We start from the raw sequence: 20,839 nt of genomic DNA, 5'->3' as shown, positions 1-20,839 counted from the left end.
TCACTGCACTAGACTTAGCTGAGAAAGCATTTCTCTTTCTCTTGTGAAATGACTGACCTTACTTACCTATGGGTAAATACTAGGGCTGTCAAACGATTAAAAAATTTGATCACAATTATTTGCTCAATTAAAAAAATTAGTCACAGTTGATCGCAGTTTTAATCGCATAGCTAAAAACTCAAAATTATGTGCAGAAAAACTCAATTATGCAGGTATGTTTTATGGTACTTAGTATGGTACTGTGGGGGGAATTTGTGAAGATGTGGGGGGCTGTGGGTGTGTGAGGGGGTTTTGACCTGGTGGAAGGGTGTTGCCCACAGGGGGATCTAGAGCCTGGGGTGGGGAGACTCCTGCATGCCCTAGTAGGATGCTCAATCTGAGCAGGATCTCTGTGAAGCTGCCCTGGGCCCAGGGTGCGCCCCCCACCAGAGTCTGGCCCCAGCAGTGGTGGCCTCACCCGACCCTTGCCGCAGAGGCCATGGGCAACCCAGGCTGGAAGCAGCTGCTCCAGCAGTGGCCCTGACCTGGGCCTGAACTTTTCCGTTTATTTGCTCAGCAGGTCCGAGACAGTCCCAGCCTGCCCCAGGCACAAGGTTGCCAGGCAGCCCTGCCACGGCCCAGTGCCACCTTCCCCAAACCCCCAGCACTGCCAGCCAGCTGCTCAGAGCCCTAGATAGGGGTTGTGGGTGGGTGTGCCCCCGCCCTTTTCTTCCTGTTGCAGCCACCCGGAGTCCATGTACCTCCAGGACCCACACGGAGCTGCTGCAGCAGGGCTGCCTGGTACCCTTGGGCTCCACAGCTTGTGGTAGGTTGGGACCAAATGGGAGCTCCGGCACGAGCTGCCTCTGGGCCCACAGGTCCCCATGTATCCCTAGTCTGGACCCCTGGGAAGCGGAGGCGATGGCGGCCCCGCACCCTGCGTCCCCACAGAAGCAGCTGCTGCTGGTGGGTGGAAGTGGGACTCCCACTGAGCCACTGCCCACAGCCCATGCCCACATGCCTGGCCCCAGCCTAGCACTGCCACTGCCAAGCACTGTGCGGGTCTCGGCAGGAACCCTGGCAGCGCAGGGAGGTAAGCAGCAGCTCAGCCCAATCTGGGATCTGGCAGCACTGGGCTGGGGCTGGGTGTATGGTGCAGTGCAGGCTAGGGGCTGCGGGAGGTTACTCCACAGGAATCCTGCCCTTGGCAGCAGCTGCCTCTGGGGGGCACAGGGTGCAAGACCTTCATCGCCACCATTTCTCCAGGGCCTGGATCAGGGATGTGCACCCAGAAGCGGCTCATGCTGGACATCGCAGGCAGTTCTGGCCCACCTTGACCCCAGGCAATGGGACCCGAGAGTGCCAGGCAGCCCCACTGCAGCTCAACGCCGCCTTATCCAAACCCTCAATACTGCCAAGGGCCCTGGCATTGTGGGTGTCCCCCACCTCCAGCCTGCTTCCTGCTTCAGCCACGCAGAGCCTGCACCCAGGCTGCCCTACGGCTCCTTTGTTACAGCCACCCCTGCCTTGCAGGGTGGTCCGGATCAGTGGTAACTGTAGCAGGGCAGAGCAGCCCGGGCTCAGGCTCCAAAACCACATGCACAATTAACACCTAAAAAAAAAAAAAAATCGTGTTAATTTGTTCTTGCATTAATCGTTCACATTAACAGCGATTAATTGACAGCCCTAGTAAATGCCCAAAAGTTATGGGCTCCTGAGCATTCTTAATTTAGCCCTTTGGGGCCCATGGTAGTCTTTAATCATATGATCATACAGTACTTTATTGTAGGATCTTTGCCTCCAGATGGGTCATGTTTGATGTAGAAGATTGCACATAGAGAAAGGATGCTCGACTTACGGCACTAGTCTAGGACCTGAAAAATCATAGTTCTGTACTGGCTCCATCACAGAGTTTCTGTGTCATATTGAGCACAACTCAACATAATGCATACACTTAAGGGGGCTTAGCTAAAATTTTGTGGGCACTATTAACTCTAGTGCTTCCTATCGTTTCAGTGCTTGACTTTGCCCCCTTCACATCTTAAGCATATTTTTGCACATAATATCATATATAGAAATTGTGGATAACTTCACCATAGCCTGAAATAAATAAGTATTTAAAATCATCCGAAATTAATCTGTTCCATTACTATATTTAGTGTTGAGCCCAATGTCTGTGGTCTGCTGACCACTTGCTGCTGGTTTGTGAAAATCTGGCAGTCACATGGTACTTGATCCTGTTTCCAACGCTTTCTACAGGGACTTAAGGTTTTTGTATGGTATTTAAGTGTCTCTAGAAGCAATTAGAAGTGAGGAAGAGTAACTGGTATAAGCAACTTCTGTAATTAAGCAGAAATGTAATCAGTTATAGTTGTGAGTAAGGTTAAGTTTTGGAAATGAAGTGGGAGGTGATCCAGAGGTTTTAAATTTGAAGATGTCATGTATGGAACATTAAAAAGAACAGGTGTGATCTGTGCAATAAATTGTCTAGTAATCTTCTGTTTTGGATGATTGTATATATTGATGTCTGCATCAAAAATAATATTTCTTTTCCCTTACACTTTTTCCCTAAAAATGTCAAACATTATTTGTGCTTTCTGTAAAGTTGGTTTGGATTGTAAGATTTACAGTAGTAGTGAAAATGCAGTGCAGAGTATTAGGCATTGCCAGTCATAAATAATTTGGTAATTCTTTAGTAAATAAAATGTCCTAATGAATAGCTATGCATTTAAAAAATAAGGACACCATTTTTTTGGAAGTAGGATTTTAAAGTGAATAAAACATTAGATTTTTACAGCTTCATTCAGTAGACAAGTTTTTTTAAATTCAAAATGTGGTTATACTCCATAAATGCAGCCCTATATGTGGTGTAAATATGTTTCTTTTATTGGATTTGTTGTAGAAATAAGAACCTTTTTTGTTTTAAATGTGCTTGTTCCTGAACTGTAAAAATTTAATAGTGATAGTTTATTGCTTGTGCCCTGCAAAAGCAGAGGCAGAGCTATTATGCTCTCAGCAGGAGCTATTTATAGCATGACATTGAGTACTCTTTTCTATATTGGTACAGCTACACCTACCCAAAAAAGAAGTCAGACTATAAAAAAACTCGAAGTATTTTCTCTTTCTTTTCTTATCTTATCTTTATTCATTTCAAATATTATTTCAGGTTATTTGAGCTCAGCTCAAAACAAAAAGCTCACATTGTCATGGAGAAGTGGTTAATCTCTTACAGTGGAAGGGGAAACAAAAGCCTTAGACTATCCAATTTCTATTTCTCTAGGGAAAGCTGGTTTAAGAGGCAAAATGTATCTGACAGAGAGAGGAGTATACAGGGAGTGGGCTGTTCGAAGGATCAGCATTCATTAGGTGTGCAGTTGTTAAAGGACTTGGGGAGCTATAAGGATCTGTGGAGAAATGGGGCGAAGTGGTCATTTGTCCTAGGGCAGAACAGTGAAGCGGGGGTACTGGTGCCTGGGGAAAAGTGAATATAGATGAGAAGCTGATGCTGTTCTGAAGGATGAGTACAGGAGGTGTGCCTGCAGGGAAGAGCTGACTGCAAGTGTTTTCTCTAGGAGTATCCTGCTGCTTTCAGAGAGGGAATGCAAATAGGCCACTGGAAGCCTTTTCCCCCCCGCCCCCCTTTTCTAGCCCTTCACTGTCATCACATGTAAAGTCTCATGCTGCTTTGCTTACATTATGTTAATTGAACCAATAACCATCTTTTACTATGTGTTTGCATAGTATCTAGAATGATGGGGCCATGATATCAGTCAGACTGTAGGCCAGGGGCGGGCAAAATATGGCCTGCAGACTGGAAACAGCCCATCAGGCGATTTCATCCAGCCCATGGGTGGGTGCCTACCAATTCACTGTATCTGACCTGGCTCTGGGCTGCCTCTGCTGTGCTCGCATGGGGCCAAGCCCCACCCCACTGTCATGGGGGCAGTGCATTCTGTACTCCCACCCTTGCTTGTGGGATGGCCCTGACCCCGGCCCTGCTGGTAGGGAAGTAGTGGTGGGTGGGAAGTGGTGGCAGGAGGGAGTGGGAAAGGGCAGCAGTGGTGGTGGGTGGGGGTAGGGGAAGTGGGGTGGTAGTGGCGGTGGAGGTGGCAGGGAGGAGTGGCGGGGGCAGGTGGGAGTGAAGCAGCAGCTGGATGGGAGCACGGGAACCCAGGGCGGGCCAGCAGGAGCATAGAACCCAGGTCAGCTGGGGCATGGGTCTGCCTGGCTCGATCACGCAGGGCTTGCATGCAGTTCCTGGGTTCTTTGTCTGAACTGCATGCCTCTAGGGGGAGTCCCATACAATGAGCTGTTGGCTGGCCCTGCTCACTGCTACATGCGAGTCGTGGGGAACTGCAGGAAGCTCCATGCTATGGAGGCCAGGCCCATCCCTCTCCCTGCCTCCCTGGCCAAGCCCCATGACCTGTGCCACCGGCTTTATTACACGGGGCTCAGACATGTGAGCCCTATGCAATGGAGCCAGCAGTCTAGCCCTGGAGCTTATCAGGACTGCAGGCTGCTGGGGGACACCACCTGCTGTGGGCCATGAGCACCCCAAGGGCCCGTTGTCTGCTGCTACCACTGGTGGCAGGGGCTGTGTGCAACGTGGGGGGGAATGTGTGAGAGGAGTGTGTTTGTAGGGTGGTCTCACACACGCATACACCCTACAGCCCCTCACAAACCCTACATGCCCCCACACATTCCCAAAAACAAACCCCCTATATCCACCCACACCCCTCCACACATCCACCCCCACTTCCTCCCCCACACCGCACATACACACCTACAGCCCCCCACAAACCCATACCCACCAACACCCCCCACAACCCCCACACACACACACACCCCCACAGCCCTCCACAAACCCCATACCTGCCCACACCTCTGCACAAAGTCCACACGCACCCCCCCACACACACACGCACAGTGTCCCACAAACCCCATACCCACCCATCCACCATATACAAGATTAAGACTTCATTTTGAGCTATTATGCAATTACCTTGATATATATGATGTAAACGTACACAAATCAGGACAAATATTTTTTGAAATAAAATTAAAATAAGGTCTTGTAGATGTTTGATTTTTAATATGTAATTTGGGGTGGGAGGGTTTGGCTCCAAGATGGTAAATCTCCTTCTTAAAAGGAGTACTTCTGGAGGCAAGGGAAGCGACTTCCCATGGCAAAGGTCAGGGTTTAGGGGTGGGATGTCTGGTCCCAAGGTGGCGACCATGGGGTGGGACACCTAATATGAGTCATTAATATGCCATAATGACCCAAAAGATGCACTCTTTGGCCAGATCCAGACATGCAGGCATGTGCGGTTTGTGGCACCACAAACCTATTTGTAATGCCACAGGCCACACCCTTGGCACATTAAAATGTGCCTGGGGGCAAGATTTGCTACCAGGAAATCCTGGCAGCAACCCCCCCCCCCCCAAAACAAACAAACAAACAAACAAACAAACAAAGAACTCTGTGCGCGCGCGCGCGCACACACACACACACACACACACACACACACACACACACACACACACACACACACACACACACACACACACACAAAGTGGCATAGCACACACCACAGGAGCATGTGCCAGCAGACACAGAGGCTTGGTCCTCCCAGGAGATGCTCTGGCTGCCAGCCAGAGCATCGTCCCTCTTCTAGTTCTGCCCCAGCTCCTCCAGCACACCAGGAGGAGCAGGGAAATGGCAGTTTCCCTGAAGCGGGGCATTTTGCCCCATACCAAAGTGTGTGTGCAGAGGCATGCAAAGCAGCAAAAAGTAGCAGCACAAATTCATGCTACTACTTTTTTTGTCACTGCAAGCACATGCCCCTGCATGTAGGGATGCACCCTTTGATTTATAGCTGTTTGACATGTTTTATCATTTATATAAGAAACCATAGATTGTATCAACAAAAATAAATATTTTGTATGCTGTTCATAAAATTTAATATAAAAGTTTGTGGCTGTTCTGCTTCTAAATTAAATAAATAAGTAGCGAGAGAACAAATATATTTAAAACTTATAAAAGCTGGAAGTTTTGAGTGCCAAGATTCAAATAGTCTTTTAGTCATTTAGAAAAGGAGACAGTTGCTTCTGTCGTGAATTTTGTGTTGTGTTAGATACCCATGTTGTAATTTGAGGTCTTAAGAAGGTACTGCAGGATTTTCTGTTTATATGGAATTTATAGAAGTTTTGTAGTAGACATTCAAAAAGCCTGAGCCTGAATCAGTTCAATCTTTGCATGTTTGCATGTTAGTCTAAGGTGTAGATTGAACTGAGAAGAAGCATGTGAACAGACTTTCACTTTTGATTCCGAAAATGCAGCCACATGTCTGCAGTGGCTCAGGGTAGAAGCTGGAGGGTGCTAGAGCAGCACTTACATCCCTTCAGCAGTAGCTGGAAGCCTGGAGGGAAGCTGAGCTGAGTCAGGGGCATGACCAGGCCCTGGCAGGCCACTGACTTTGAGTGGGGAGGGGTTTAAACCCCAACCTTGGCATGCATGCTCCCCAGTCATGTTGTGCCTGGAGGGCAAAAGGAGAAGCAGCCCCTACCAGGCACCCCCTCCCTACTTTGAGCAGTGGAAGGTGTGGCCAGACACTGGCCTGGGCATCACCCTGAGGTGAAGGGTGGGGAGACAGGTTTAATCCCCTTTTCCCTCTCCCACCAGCATAGGGCCCCTGGCAGGCATTTCCCCCTTCTTGCCGCTCGAGCAGCAGGGGGCATGGCTAGATGCTGGCCCTGAGGCAAAGTGGGGGAGGAAGGGGAGTTTAATTCTCCCCTCCTTCCCCCCTCCCACTGGCATGGGACTCCAGCTGGGGTCTGCTTGGCAGGGGTGTAGCAACCCCTGTCAAGCATTTCCCCTGCTTGCCGCTGGAGCAGCAGGGAGCATGGCCAGGTGCTAGCCCTGGCAGCAGCTTGAGGCAAAGTTGGGGAGGAAGGGCGGTTTGCACAGAAGTTTGTAGGGGCGCAGCAGCCCGTGTCAGGCAGACCCTGGTTGGGGTTCTGTGCTGGTGGGAGAGGGGAGGGAGGGGAGGATTAAACTCACCTTCCTCTCCCACTTCATCTCAGGTTGCTGCTGGGGCCGGCATCTGGCCATGCCCCCTGCTGCTTGAGCGGCAAGCAGGGGGACATGCCTGACAGGGGCTGCTGCACTCTTGTGAGGCAGACCCTGGCTGGGGTCCCATGCCAGTGAGAGGGGAGGGAGGGAAAATTAAACCCTGCTCCCCACTTCACCCTGCTGGCTTTGAAGCAAGGAGTGGTGCGAGGAGGCAAGGGTTAAAAGCCTGGGAGGGTCTGCCCCCCCAGGCAAACCCCAGCTGGGGTCCAGGGCCCAGTGGGGGGTTTAAACCCCACTTCCCTGCACCTTACCCTTCTGATCCAGTTCACGGTGTGGCCATGCCCCCTGCTCTCTGCTTGAGCAGGGAGAGAGAAAGAAAACCTTGGCAGGGGCTGCTCTCTCCCCCATTTGAACAGGTAGTGGGGTGTGGGGGCAGAAGTGTGGCAACCCTCCCCACACAGACTGAGGCTGGGATCCCATGGGCCATAGAAGGGATTTAAACCCCCCTCCTTCCCCTCTGCTCAAGTCTGATGGCCCCTGCCCCCTCTGTTCTAGCACAGGGTAAGTCTGGCAGGGGTGCTCCACTCCTGCCAGGCAGACCAGGCTTTGTCCCCAGCCAGCTTTCCCACCCCCACTTCCTTGTCCGGCAGCCCTCACTGCTCTGGCTACAGAGCAGAGGCACAGGGCCAACCCTGCTCTGCTCAAGCAGACAGCATAGCCCAGCCCAGGGCTGCAAAGCATCCTGGGATGCTGAGGGACTGTGATTTAACTTGAACCAGGAAGGGGTCTGGGGCAGAAGTTCCATAAACCAGTTTGACCTAAATCAGTTAAGTCTGATACTACATTCAAGCAGGTTTATCTTAAGCCAGTTTCAGCCATTTCAAAACTGGTGTATGTGTACTGAACTTATGTTTTGTTCCAGGTTTAAACCGGTTTCTGATCACTTAAATTGGTTTTTGTGTAACTTCTGTCCATAGCCTAAAAGAAGTTAATTTCAGAGGTGCTTAGACACCTAGAATTCCCTCTTATTTAAATTGAACCTATGAAAATGTGGGTGCAATAACAATTCTGTTTTTGCTCCAGTATTTGAAAAAAAAATTGTGATGATTATATTGACAAAGATGTTCTGGTGATTAATGGGTTTGTCAATACAGCTATGCAATTGATTTCATTTGTCTGACCAAACTGAAAACCATAAAATTACTTTTGTTTTAGGTTGACTGAAACATTTCATTTGGGCCAAAATTTACAGGGATTTTAATTTAAAAGTACGTGATCTTTAAAGCTAATTTGATCTTGAAGTATTGTGAAATAAAAAAATGAAATATTTTTACCTTAACTGTTTTGTTTTGACTCTTAGAGGAACAGTATAGAATTTGCTTCCCCCTCATTTCAAACTCTAAGTTTGCTTGGCGTAGGAAATATCTTCTTGTTTGATATGTGTACAGCCCCAAGTACAGAGGGGACTCTAGGTATCACCACAAAAAACCACAACTAATAATTTTAATTCCACAGACTTAGAAGGGAAGTCCGCTAGTCCTAGTGCAATTTCTGAAAGCTAAAATTTTAGACAATAAATGTGATATGAGTCTCAACTCCTTGTTACAGCATATCACTAGGTCAAGTTTTTGCGTTAAAGTATAAAGATTTGAAAGTCCTTCCTAGCCAATGAAATCTTATCCTCCTCAGGAATGGAGGATTCATGTCCATCACACAGTATGTATATTTGCAGTGAGCTGAAGATATTTTTATAGGTTGACCTGAAATCAAATTAAAATGGGAGAGATTTTCTTAGGAGATTGTTAACTAGAATTTTGCGTTGCTGAAATCAGTGAAGCTGCACCAGTTTCCAGCAGCCAAAGATCTTGTCCCTTCTTTCTAGGTTACCAGGACTGGCTCCAGAAACAACACTCATTTTAGCTGACTCTTTCAAAAGTTTCTTGATAATATTGTGCAAACTTCTGTGGAAGCTGGCCATTATGTCTAACATAACCATGTCATTTGGCACATTTGACGTACACTGCCTCTAGGATTGCTGAATTTTCAGTTTCTTGTTAGATTTCATTGTTTTTAGGGGTTAGAAATCAATCTGGCAGACCAAAAGAAATGCAATACTTTTTTGTATAACTTAGCATTTCTCTCAATAGCCAGCTGAGGTTTTGTAATGCAGTGTTTCACTTTCTCATTCACTCTTTCCCCTTAGAAATTTAGCTGACATTTAGTGTGCAAGTTGTTCAATGCAGCTTTCATATGATAAGAGTCTTTTAAAACTGAGTTAAATATAGTGCCTACCCCATAGAAAATCAATTGTATTCAGCTACATTTAAGTAAGAGCTTATTGTACATATTTGCTTGGGGTGCTTATAAATTTCCCACACAACAAAAGGATTTTATAATAGAGGTCAGCTATAGATCTGACCTCACAAAAATATTGCCAAATCTGAAGCACCATTAATTTATTGTACAGTAAACTGCTTAGCTAACTACTTGTATACATTAGGTTTGCCAAGTGGAAGAAAAATTCTAGAATGCAGAGCATGTTAATTTACAAAAACAGGAGAACATTTAAATTTGTACACGGACGGCTACAGTCAGCTTGGCTGATGAAAATGCATATACCTTGGTCTCCAAACTCCATTTCTTCATTTGCTTGCACTCAGTCCTTCCATATGTGAGGGCTGTTTTAGTGGGTTAGATATCTAATCTTAACTGATCTAAATGTAAGCTAGAAATAGTAACTAGGCATTACAAACATGAAGTTATTCTATTAATGTACTATCCAGAAGTTCCCAAATACGACAGACCTGCCAGTTATTAACACCTGAAGAATTCTTACTGCTTGAATCTACCTTTCTCTCATCACCATTCTTATCAAGAAATATATCCCAATATTCCTGTTTGCACAACCCTGCAGCATTTTTCTCTGCTATTGCTGCAGTAGTAAATAGCCAGCAGAGGGAGCACTAATTAATTAACAGATTGGATTCCCAAAATTAAACTGATATATTATATGAGCACATTAGTGATGCTCATTGTGTTGGAGAAGTAAATAACAAATGAGTGTTGTGTTTGTCTTCACTGAGGAGCAATAAAAAAGTGTCTGAACACTTATCTTGGTCTACAAAGAGTATTGTAAATAAAGCTGGGCAAATTATCGAACTCAAACCAGAGAAGCACTCGGTTTGATTTCAAACTGCAAAACAGCAATTATTTGTCACAAGTTACAAGCCCTGCTAACTGTTCCCAATAGCTCCTTGCAACTGAATACTGCAGAAAGCTTCGTGCTGTTGTTTACAGTTACTTTTGAATCCAATTCATTTACATGGATAGCGTAGCTCTATTTCTGAATCATTGTGATTGGGATGGGCATCTCAGGAAGTATTTTTCTCTTGATTTCTCAGAGAATTAAGCTATGTTTCAGTTCTTTGAAGCAGCATGGAGAAGGAGCTGTGCACAGAACTGGTCACCTCCAAACCCAGCTAGTTCTGTAAGATCTCTTGGAGGTGCTGTTTAAAAGGCAGTCTTAAAAACCCAGCAAAACAGGTACCAGTCAGGAAGGTGATGCTGTGAAGATTGTGAAATTTTAATTGTTTGTATTTATTTATTTGTTCTGTTGCTTTCCGTGATGTCACATGCATTAACCAGGATACCTAAGCATTTCTGCTTACAACGTCCCTTTCAATAATAGAACTGTCTGATAAGATTACATTACACTTTTTTGACACCCAACTGACTGCTTAGAACAATGGTGCTTAACCTCCAGCTTGCAGGCCAAATCCAGCCATATCATCCAGCCTGTGGGTCTCCCCATAAGTCTAAAAATTTGGTTCCTTGGGAGTAGTGACACTGGCAGTTGTGGCTTCCCTGCTGATAAATGTCTGGACCTGTGGGGAGTCCCACAAACCAGATGATGTGGTCCTTTGCACTAGATCAGGCCAGCACATGGGGTCACTTCATGGCCAGATCTGTGGTTAGGCCAGCACCTAGGTCCAGATCCAACTCATGGGACCAAGTTGGCACACTGGATTGCATCCATGGACCAACCCTACACAGGATCCAGTCTGCAGACCAGCCCTATGCCACTTCTCCAACCTAAACAGCCACAGGGTTGAGCATCACTGGTTTAGAAGATTTTGAGAAGCAGTTTCATCCAGACCAGCTACTTGTCCCAGAGAGAGAACATGGAGGGGCACAGATTCTTCTGAACCACAAGCTATGTCATACAGTGTAAAATGTGGTACATAATACCTAGGTCAGTGCCCCTCTTTGTTAATGACAAGGCATATAAGTTGCTGACCAGCTTTCTATTCTCATGCAGAAAGATGCTCAAAGCTGGTGGCAGATGCAGCTCTTTGATGATGACTGATGCCACAATGTATGTTATTCTTATTCTAAGGCTGTTCCAGATGAAAACAATGCAGGCAGTAGTTTTCAGTGACTGCCACTAGCAGTAACAGTAAAACAGTTCTCCTCCTTATGTTCTAATGAGCAAGTGACGTGGTATGCCACCCGCTGCTGCTGACATGCTCCAAACACAGAAGTACAATGAGGTCCCTTAAGGGTTGTCCTCAGCAGCTTACTTTCAAATCCACTAGAGACTGAGGACTTGAGAGGAGGCAAGAGGGATTCCTAGAGAGTCTTCATTTGCTGACTTGGGGTATGTTGGTGGGAGTGAGTGGGTAGGGTGCTCGGGACTGGCTGACTGCAGCATCAAGCTGCCACTGCATTACAAATATGTACTTAGAGCTTTAAAAACCCTCCCTGCTATTTATCTTTTAGACAATTGGAAAACAAAAATGTATTTATCATATGATAGAGAAATATATGAAAGAAAAACTAAGGCTTATAACCCTGAATTAATATTGGCATTGGCAACTCTGGTCTGTTCTACTGTCCCCCTGGCAGTGGCTATCTTGCAGTAGTGAGACCTTATCACTTGCAATTCAGGGAGACCTTTGCCAGGAGTACCAGTGGTCCGCTATGCCATTTCGTAAGACAAATCTGACTTCTTGTTGCAGCAGGATTCTGGGAGGGGACAAGATTTATCTTTCTCTGGGACACTTCTTAAGGGTATATTACCTTTCCTGTGTAAGTGTTTTGCAGGCCAACAGAAGAAATGACAGGGATTCCAAACATAAACGTTGGACTAAACAGAGAGCCCTCCACCAGGTTAAGGTAGGAGGAGAGTGCTGTGGGGGAAACTGAACGATTCCCCCTGCACATGGGGAGAGATTGGTAGGTGAAAAGGTTTTCTTGCTTTAGTGAAGGGCACAGTATAGTCCAGTGACTCGAGTAAATTGCTTAAGATGAAGTTTAGTACACATGAAATGAATTGCAGAATCATAAAAACAAGACTGGATGGGACTTTATGGAGATCATCTAATTCAACCCCTTGCTCAAGCAGGATCATCCCACTCAGCCATAAGTCTTCTGTTCTTTTAAGAGATGTTTTGGCAGCTGACAGCTTTCTTTCTTTCTCTGTTGAATAAAAAACTGAAGTTAGTTGAAAACTGTATCCTTCTTTTCCAGGAAATGTTTTTGTATCTTACAAGTGAGCTGAAGAAGTTGGCAGAAATCCACAATGAGAGACTGTTGGATACACCACACAACCCTATTTCATTAGGTAATTGCTGTCGGTATTTGCAATTAGATATAGTTTTTCTGATACTATCTTGTACACATGTGTAGACCTAGTTCACCCCTCCATTAAACCAAGCTGAAGCCAATGTGAGTTCATTGAACTCAATGGAATTACATTAGTCAAACAGTGGAGAAATGCAGAGGTGACTCAGATCCTGTGTATATATACAGACCTGCTCTTGACCAAAATATATGTGGTTTCATCAATGGAATATAAAGGCTGACACAGTCTTTAATCATATGTTATAAAGAAAACAGTTTATAGTTTGGGGCTGATTCTCAGTAAAACAGATTACTATTGAGTCCCTCCATTTATTTAGGATTTTTGTTATAAACACTAACTCTGCTAAACATTGAAAAGTAAAACTTCTCCATGCATTACCTTGGCCATGTGCACAATTTAACCATATAAATAAACAATTACATGGAGTGGAGTAGAAAACTAAAAAGGAAGTACTATAAGAATGCACATTATAATTATATTTTAATACAAATACTTAATCAGGTCTCCATTATGAAGTAAAATATGCCATCAGTGGTTTGTTCTTGGTGAAAAAAGTGCTTTTTTACAATTTTTATAACAAAGCTGTTTATGTCTGCAGCCATGTCGCTAAAGAACCTAGAGGAACACAGTGACACTGCTGTTACACAACTTGGATCTATGCTTTTTACAAGACAAGTTTCTGGAGCTAGGTGAGCATTTGAAACTTTAAAATTTTCTCAGCTGACCAGGTTTGAATTGAATACCAACAGAGAGGGAAAAACCTCAAGTTAAATTTATCTTGTTGTTATCTTCCGCACCACCTCCACACACACACTGGAGAGTATGTAATATGGCCCCTTGATCAGTGTAAGTATTACCCAAGCATGGAAGGGAAAAAAGGTGGTTTCCTTCCTATCTTCAGGTGGCTCAACCCAACCCATTTACTTGTATGCATCTGCTGTTATGCAGTTTGTTTCTGCTTAATATTTCAAGTGATGCCTTGTGTAACTTATCCTTTTCAAGTGCCTGGGGTTTTAGACAGCAAGCAGCTTGTGGCAGGGACTGTCTCTTTATTCTGCATTTGTACAGCACTTAGCACAGTTTTGCCCTAGATCTGGAGAACCCATTGTTAAGCTTTACTATCTTGCATTGCTTTTTGAAAGACAACCTGCTTTCCAGAACTGCCTGTGCTAGAGGGACCTACAACCTGAGCTAATTTCAGATGAATTTACTCTTAAAAATACTTGAATGTAGCAAGGGAAATGCAGGACAAATCATTTTTAATGGTTTCAGTTTAAGCCCTTTAGAAGAAGAACATGATCTAAAATTTGTTTTGGCAGAATTCCTTAATCTGAATATTGCTGCCGCCACACTAGCTTCTGCTACAGAGGTAATGTCATTTTCTCCAGCAGAGCTGAATGTTTCCACATCACAGGCCATGCTTCATTAGTTTGGATTATTCCACTTCCTTCACAGATGAACAACAGTAAATCTATGTGTACTGCAGTCTAATGCTGTTCTTGTTTTGCCTGACCCCAACCTTCACTTGTCCTGCTCCTCCAGTCATTTTTGGGTAGACTGGACTCAACAGATTCCAGATTTGAGAAGTTACAGGTCTCCAGTATATTGTTTCATCAAGTTCAAAGGTTCTATTCCAGTGTTTCCTGTTCATCCGAGGCTATTGACGTGAACTTTTTTATAACTTACAGAAGGGGTGTCAAACTCACCTGGGGCCCCAGGCTGAATCTGGATCATGGGGCACTTCACAAACCTGAACGAGCCCAAGGCACCTAGTAGGCCGCTATGACCACCTCAGTGGTGGCAGGCAGGTATAGTAGCAGCAGGGAGATTCAGCCATAGCAGTGGGTCTTGGGAGTTTGCCAGTGGCAGGAGGGGCTTGGGGGCAGCTGCAACAATGAACAAAGCTCACCACCAAAGCCAGCAAGTCCAAAAGTACTACTGAATTCTGTAGTAGGCTATACCATGCCGCAGCTTCTGGTGGCCCACCAGTAAAATAGTGAGCCTGGTAGAGAGGCTCTGCAAACCAAATTCAGTCCACAGGCTGTATGACACCCCTGACTTACAGGTATATTATACACAAAAAGTGTTTGTAAAATTATCTCAAAATGGTGTATTATCTGTAAGCAGCTCTGGGCATTTTAAACTGACCTGTGATTATTTGTTTCAGGGTGGTTCCCCGAAGTTTTCAGCAAACAGTGAATAACTATACATTCAAAGGCTTTATGTCACATACAAATAACTACCCTTGTGCTTACCTCAATGCTGCTTCAGCAATTGGCATGAAAAAGCAAGATGTGGACATGTTCCTTAAAAGACTCGATAAGTGTTTGAAGACTTTTGGAAAAGAAACAAACAAAGGAAAAGACGTGCCTAAAACAAATGATTGTAATGCAGATCTAGTCAAGGGAGAACCAGAAGAACCAAACAAGATGTAGATTTTGGAACTTAGTGTAATTTATTCCTGCAAGATGTCAAGTTTGTATCATATTGCATTATGAATCTTCAGTTCTGGGAATTAGAAATTTAACCCTTGTTAAAAAACATCTTGGATAAAATTCATATTAAAAATATTGTTGGAAGATAGTCACTTCCCTGTGCATAGAGGCCCAGCCACTAGGCTTCTGCATCACCACTTATGCCGTCAAAATAGACTTTATTTTGGCACTCTCCTTGAGGCCAAATTTGAATTGGAATTGGAGAAGTACCTGAAGAAAGAATCAATGAATAGTGAGGAATATTTTAAACTGAATTTTCTGTGGTGGTATTTGCACTACTGGTTTATATGGAAGCCTTTTATTAATTTCATCAAATGTCTATTGAATGAGGGCATTCCCGTATTTATACTGATTAATTCATGACGGCCATGTACAGCCAGTCCCCACTGAATCTTTGTGTGAATGAGAGGAGAGTTGGGTATTAAATAGCATTTAAAAAAATGCAAGGAAGTGAGGCAGCTCAAAGTGGTAATTTCTTATGATCTCTTACCTAGTAATGCTCAGAATAGCTGTAATAGCAGCCACATATTTAAAGTCTGGATAGTTTTCACAGCCAAGGAACTGCAGTGCCTCATGTATTTGATCTCTGCCTTGATAATGGCTCTCCTGTAAGAAAGCAATCAGTGGACCTGAGGCAGGGAGAGATAGTAGTGTCATTGAGCTTTGAGGAGGTTACAGCAGTTAAGAGATCAGCTGGCCCCTGTGGGTGTCCTGGGATGTAAGATGCACTCTAGCACTTGGATAATATGAAGACTTACTTCTGAACCATCTCCTGTAGGTGATGCTATTGCTGCACCAGCTATAGTCTGGCGCTGACTGAATTGGTTAGCCTAGCAAAATATTGGTGTTCTGAAAATGAGGGGCCTGTATCACTGACACGTTGACTGTTGGTTTAAATAGTTGGTTTAGATTAGTAAAGTTTTTAGTTTAATTCCCCTTTTTAATGTAGCATATACAGAGTGGCAGTTGCCAAGTCATTTATTAGCTCAACTCTGCAATATTTCTCTGTCAGTCTGTCATGATGCCTTGGAGCACCACATTTATTTCAGGGAATGTCCTAGATTTTTCATACATGGAGAACCATACACCTTTGTTGACTACTAAATCAAAATATTGGCCCTTTCCTAAAGGTTTGTGTATGTAAAGGAATAAGATAAATAATGAAAATGGGGACATTAGTGCACATAAGCTAAAGTGCATTAGCTCCGTGTGGCTGCTTTCATTCAGAAAAAAGTGGCCTTAGTTCACTATATTTAAGCTTGAAGATTTGCTGCCACTGTTTCACCGCTACTCCTATGTGAGCCAGCTACATGCACCTACTTGTGCTACAGTCACATCTGATATACAGACATATCCTAAGAGATATGTAATACATAGGTTGATCCCTGGTCCTTGTGACTGTAAGCACACTCTCCTACCTTGCGTTTGTCAAGGTCATAGCATACTACAGCCTTCACCACTGCACAAAGCTCTGGCACAGTTTTGAGGTGCAAAAAGATGGCATGGTTCCTGCCGCTATGTTATATGTTGGAGCAGTTAATCAAAACTGCAGAGATTTAGTCAAATCCTCCTCCTGTTCATGAGTCATGGTCATTCATTCAGGGAACAAACAAATTAAAGCTTAGATGAGTATTTCACAGAATTCAAATATTAAACTCTCCTCTATGGTCTCAGGTGGTGTGTGCCAGCAGTTTTACAGACTTAAATAAGCATTTGGTGAATAATATTCCCAAATAAACAATTCAAGAAAAAAAAGAAAATTGCACTTGGCTCAAGGGGTATTAAGAGCAGAAAAACATCTTAAATAAATTGCTTATTGCAAATAATTCACTCAACTCTACTGGTTAATGGATTTGACTAGGTACTGAGCTACCTCTTCTAGTTTAAAATCTTCTGGTTCTCAAGTTATTTTGGATTAGATGAGTTATATTATCTCCTCTATGGAATAACGTGAAACAGGTAAAACTATTCTAATGACTTTTTCATTACCAGTTTGAAAACATCCTCATTTACTCTGTTTTAACCTCCTTGTGGTCCTTCTCCTTTCATACTTGTTAGGAAATAGGGCTTGGGTCTTTGGTCTCTGGTCTTCTTTTATGCACAGTAATTGGGCAGCCACGTAGACATTTTCAGACATCTTCTTTATGGTGATAACATGCAAATCTACTTCACCACTTATGACACCTCTCCTTCTCCAGTCCCAGATCTCAGCAGTCTTTCTTCCTGATATTTCTGTGGCTAAAATTTAGTAACTTATTTTTCATCATCTCTTGCTTTCTTATATTGTCACAGGGATCCCTCTGTAACCCAACTTGTATCCACACTGAACTGATTCTTCCTTCACCACAGCTCAAAATATTGTCCGTTTTGATCTCTACAGATTAGAGCTGGACAGAAAATTATTTCCATCCTATGGGATTGAAAAATTCTGCTGGCAGTTTCTGACAGAAAAACATTTAATCGATTAAAAAGTAACCAATGACTCCAATATATATATCAACACTTGTCTGCATCCTGCTTATTTCCTCTGTTCATTACTGTGACCTTTCCAGTGTCCAGATACTGAAATTGTTCACCAAAATGAGAATGTTAAATGATCTTTTGCTTTTAATCTGCTGTCATTCTTTCATCCTTAAAGTCCCTCCACTAGCTCCTTCCCTACTTCTTCAGATTTAAATTACTTTTACCTTTTCTACTTAATGCTAGTGATGCCTATATCCAACTTGTACCTCATCTTGAAGAATTCCTGTGTAAGTTTATGTATGAAAGTAGTTCCATTAAAGAGATGTGTAATTACCATATTTATTTGAATACAAAACAAGGTGTTTCTCCAAACAGCAAAGCCCTTCATCTTACATCTGAATACAAGAAAACCTTATTAGATAAATTGTCTATTAGTAAACTGCTGCTAAAAACAGCATGTGCTCAGTAATAGAAACCAACTATTACCAACTGATGCAACCAACACCTAAGCATAACTGAAACAAATGGCCCATATTGGGAAAACATGCTTTTTTTTTTTTTTTAAATAATATATTTCATGTTCCAGGTCAAATTAGCCAAATCCATTCCAAGTCATATCGATTGAGCAGAACTCAGTCGTTCCAAAAGCCATATCAGCTGAGCAGGCAGAACTCAGTCTTTCTAAACACCACATATGGTGCTATAACCAGTGAGCATCCTTCACCTGAGACCTATCACCCTGGGACTTCAGATACTTCCAAATCCATTGGCAGGCATCCTATGTGCAGGACCAAGCTCGGAAGTCTTTGATTTTGGATGCCCCCAGATATTAGAAGCAAGCATCCTCCATCCCAGACTCTTTAGTTCGGCACTTCAGATACTCCCTACACTCAGCTTTAGCCCACAAGAGGCCAAGAAGCAATATTGGACAAACATGCAAGGATAGATTGATGCACTCCATCTGAATAAAATAGTGCCTTTTGAGTACAGTCCCCCTCAGTGCCGACTTTTTTTCAATTCAGGATGAGCCACTACAGTGCATATGTTTTGACTCCCTCTTCACTCCCACAGCTGAGCTGCACATTTCTTTTCCATTTCCAATTAGTGCTGTTTCTTCAGTAGCCAAAATGTCTGGCAAACATCACCAAATGGGGCCCCAAACAGTTTACCCAGTATCCCTGTGTCAGCCCTCAGCCTGGCATGGGATTAGTTTGCCCTTTATGAGGTAGAGCTGGACCAGGTTGTCCTGTGTCTTTTCTGCATATAAATCTTTGGAGCAGAACTCCAATCCCAGGACTCATGACAAAAACACCCAGTTGTAGTCATAAGTGGAAGCTAATTGGCACATTGATCCTTTGTTGGTGGTGTCTGGAATATACACACAGACTGAGCAATGCTGAGACATGGGGTCACCATAGCTTGAAATGCTGTTGACTCTGATGTGGCCCAGCCCAGTGAACTATATGGTAAATCTTGAGCTTTTAGCTTTGGACTAATACAATGCATAGTTCATAGGCTCAGATCAAGTATAGTGGCTTCTTAACCTCGCAGGGTAAATATCATGTCTCTGTGTCCATGAAGACACTCCTCCTGAACTGCACTGCAGGAGAGTTGCTCATCTGGCATGGTTCAGTACCTGCTGAGGTGCAGTGGCTTTAAACCTAGTTTATGGAAATGGGAGTCTCCTCCCTTGTTTGCTTTGATGGCCTTATGGCTAAGGCCATAGCAAGGGCAAGCAAAACTTGGGGGCATCCGAACCCCAAGCCTCTGGGCTTGGGACTGCAAGTAGGATGCCCACCAAAGGTTTTGGAAACATCTGAAACCCCAGGTTTGGGTAGAGGATGTTTACCGGTAACAGGACCACTTATGGTTCTGGACTCTTGGATTTAGAATTAGGTTTGGCTAATTTAGCCTTGAATACAAATTATATATATATAATGTGTAAATCACTACAACTATGATTAATTTCAAAGTCAGTTGTTCAAATTTGTACCTCCTTTCCTCTGCTGAGGGAGAGCAGGGTCTAAGAGTAAGGAAGGATCTGCAGAGCAGGAAAAGTTGGAGTGAGGCAGAGTGCAAACGGGTTACCTGACCCATTAGATTAATTTTCCCTGTTGTAACAGTGGGAGGGGGGGAATTCAAGGCAAGCCTCCAATAATTAGATTCTATACCTAATAAATTTATACATTTTCCATATGTAGAAACTAATTATTGAGGGGGGTCCTCTTATAATCAGGGTTGTCTTATCTTTGAGTAAGTACGGTAGTTTTTTCAGAATTGTGCTTTTACTGCATGGCCTACTGATTCTTCTCCGCCAGGCTTTGTGCCCTATCTGTCCCCTTTTCCATCATCCCTTTTCTCCCACACCAGTCATTTTCAATTGAATACCCTCTAGTGCCTACTACTCTCTTTTATGGCTCACTTCACACATTTCAGCAATGCATCTAACCAAATAATTGATTTGAATTTTTTTTACAAAACGTGTGCTTGAGCCTTGTACTAAATACCCATGAGATCCTACTTCTAGAATTTGTTCTTCATCTTGCAGTCTCACTCACTTCCTGTGTCACCATTTATTATGTTGTATTCTAATTTAAATTCAGCTATTGGGGGCACAGACTTTGCCTAATTTAATAAGAACTTGTTACCTAGGCTTGCTTGGAAAATGAAATTTTATATAAACAATCCAAAACACAATGTATTGTTAACAGAAATAAATGGAAAAGAATTACCAAACCTTTTATGTTTGTTATTTTGTGATAGGGTTCTATAAACAGTGTTTGTTTAATAGGATGTTTTTAATGGAAGATTGCAAAGCTGTTGATATTTACATTTCTAAATATAAATAATATTTATAACATTTCATTACTTTTTCGGAAGGTATAGTTACTAATTGTTTGTATGTTTTCCTTCTGTAATCAAAGAAAGAGAATGTTCCTCAAGTCCATGGGAAGTCCTTCCCGCTAGAAGTGATACAACCAATAACAAGTGGTGATGCAAGGTAGAAACTAAGTAAATTGTTTGGAGTGGGGGTGGACATTTGTTTTGGCTGAACAAAAGAGGACCTGTTGAGGGCCACATCCATCTCTCTGTCCCTTCCCTTCCCTCTCCTTCTCTCTCCATGACCAGACTGGAACTGTAGTTTGCTAGCAGCCCTGAATCTCATCTGTAGACCCAGACCGGGAC

General features: G+C 43.7%; 1 protein-coding gene across 1 annotated transcript in view; it reads left to right on the top strand.

Annotated features, from left to right (window-relative positions):
- SEPSECS (Sep (O-phosphoserine) tRNA:Sec (selenocysteine) tRNA synthase) overlaps window positions 1–20,389 on the top strand; it is a 64,110-nt gene extending 43,721 nt beyond the window's left edge. Inside the window, exons 9-11 of the mRNA XM_019526413.1 lie at window positions 12,581–12,674; window positions 13,294–13,384; window positions 14,863–20,389. Of these exons, the coding sequence (XP_019381958.1) occupies window positions 12,581–12,674; window positions 13,294–13,384; window positions 14,863–15,130 (453 nt within the window). The 3' untranslated portion in view covers window positions 15,131–20,389. The remainder of the gene's footprint in view (window positions 1–12,580; window positions 12,675–13,293; window positions 13,385–14,862) is intronic.
- Window positions 20,390–20,839: the final 450 nt, after the last annotated feature.

Source organism: Gavialis gangeticus, unplaced genomic scaffold (assembly GCF_001723915.1).
Source record: "Gavialis gangeticus isolate Ggan-Ray unplaced genomic scaffold, GavGan_comp1, whole genome shotgun sequence".
Classification (NCBI taxonomy): domain Eukaryota; kingdom Metazoa; phylum Chordata; order Crocodylia; family Gavialidae; genus Gavialis; species Gavialis gangeticus.
This window is presented reverse-complemented; position numbering and strand designations above follow the sequence as displayed.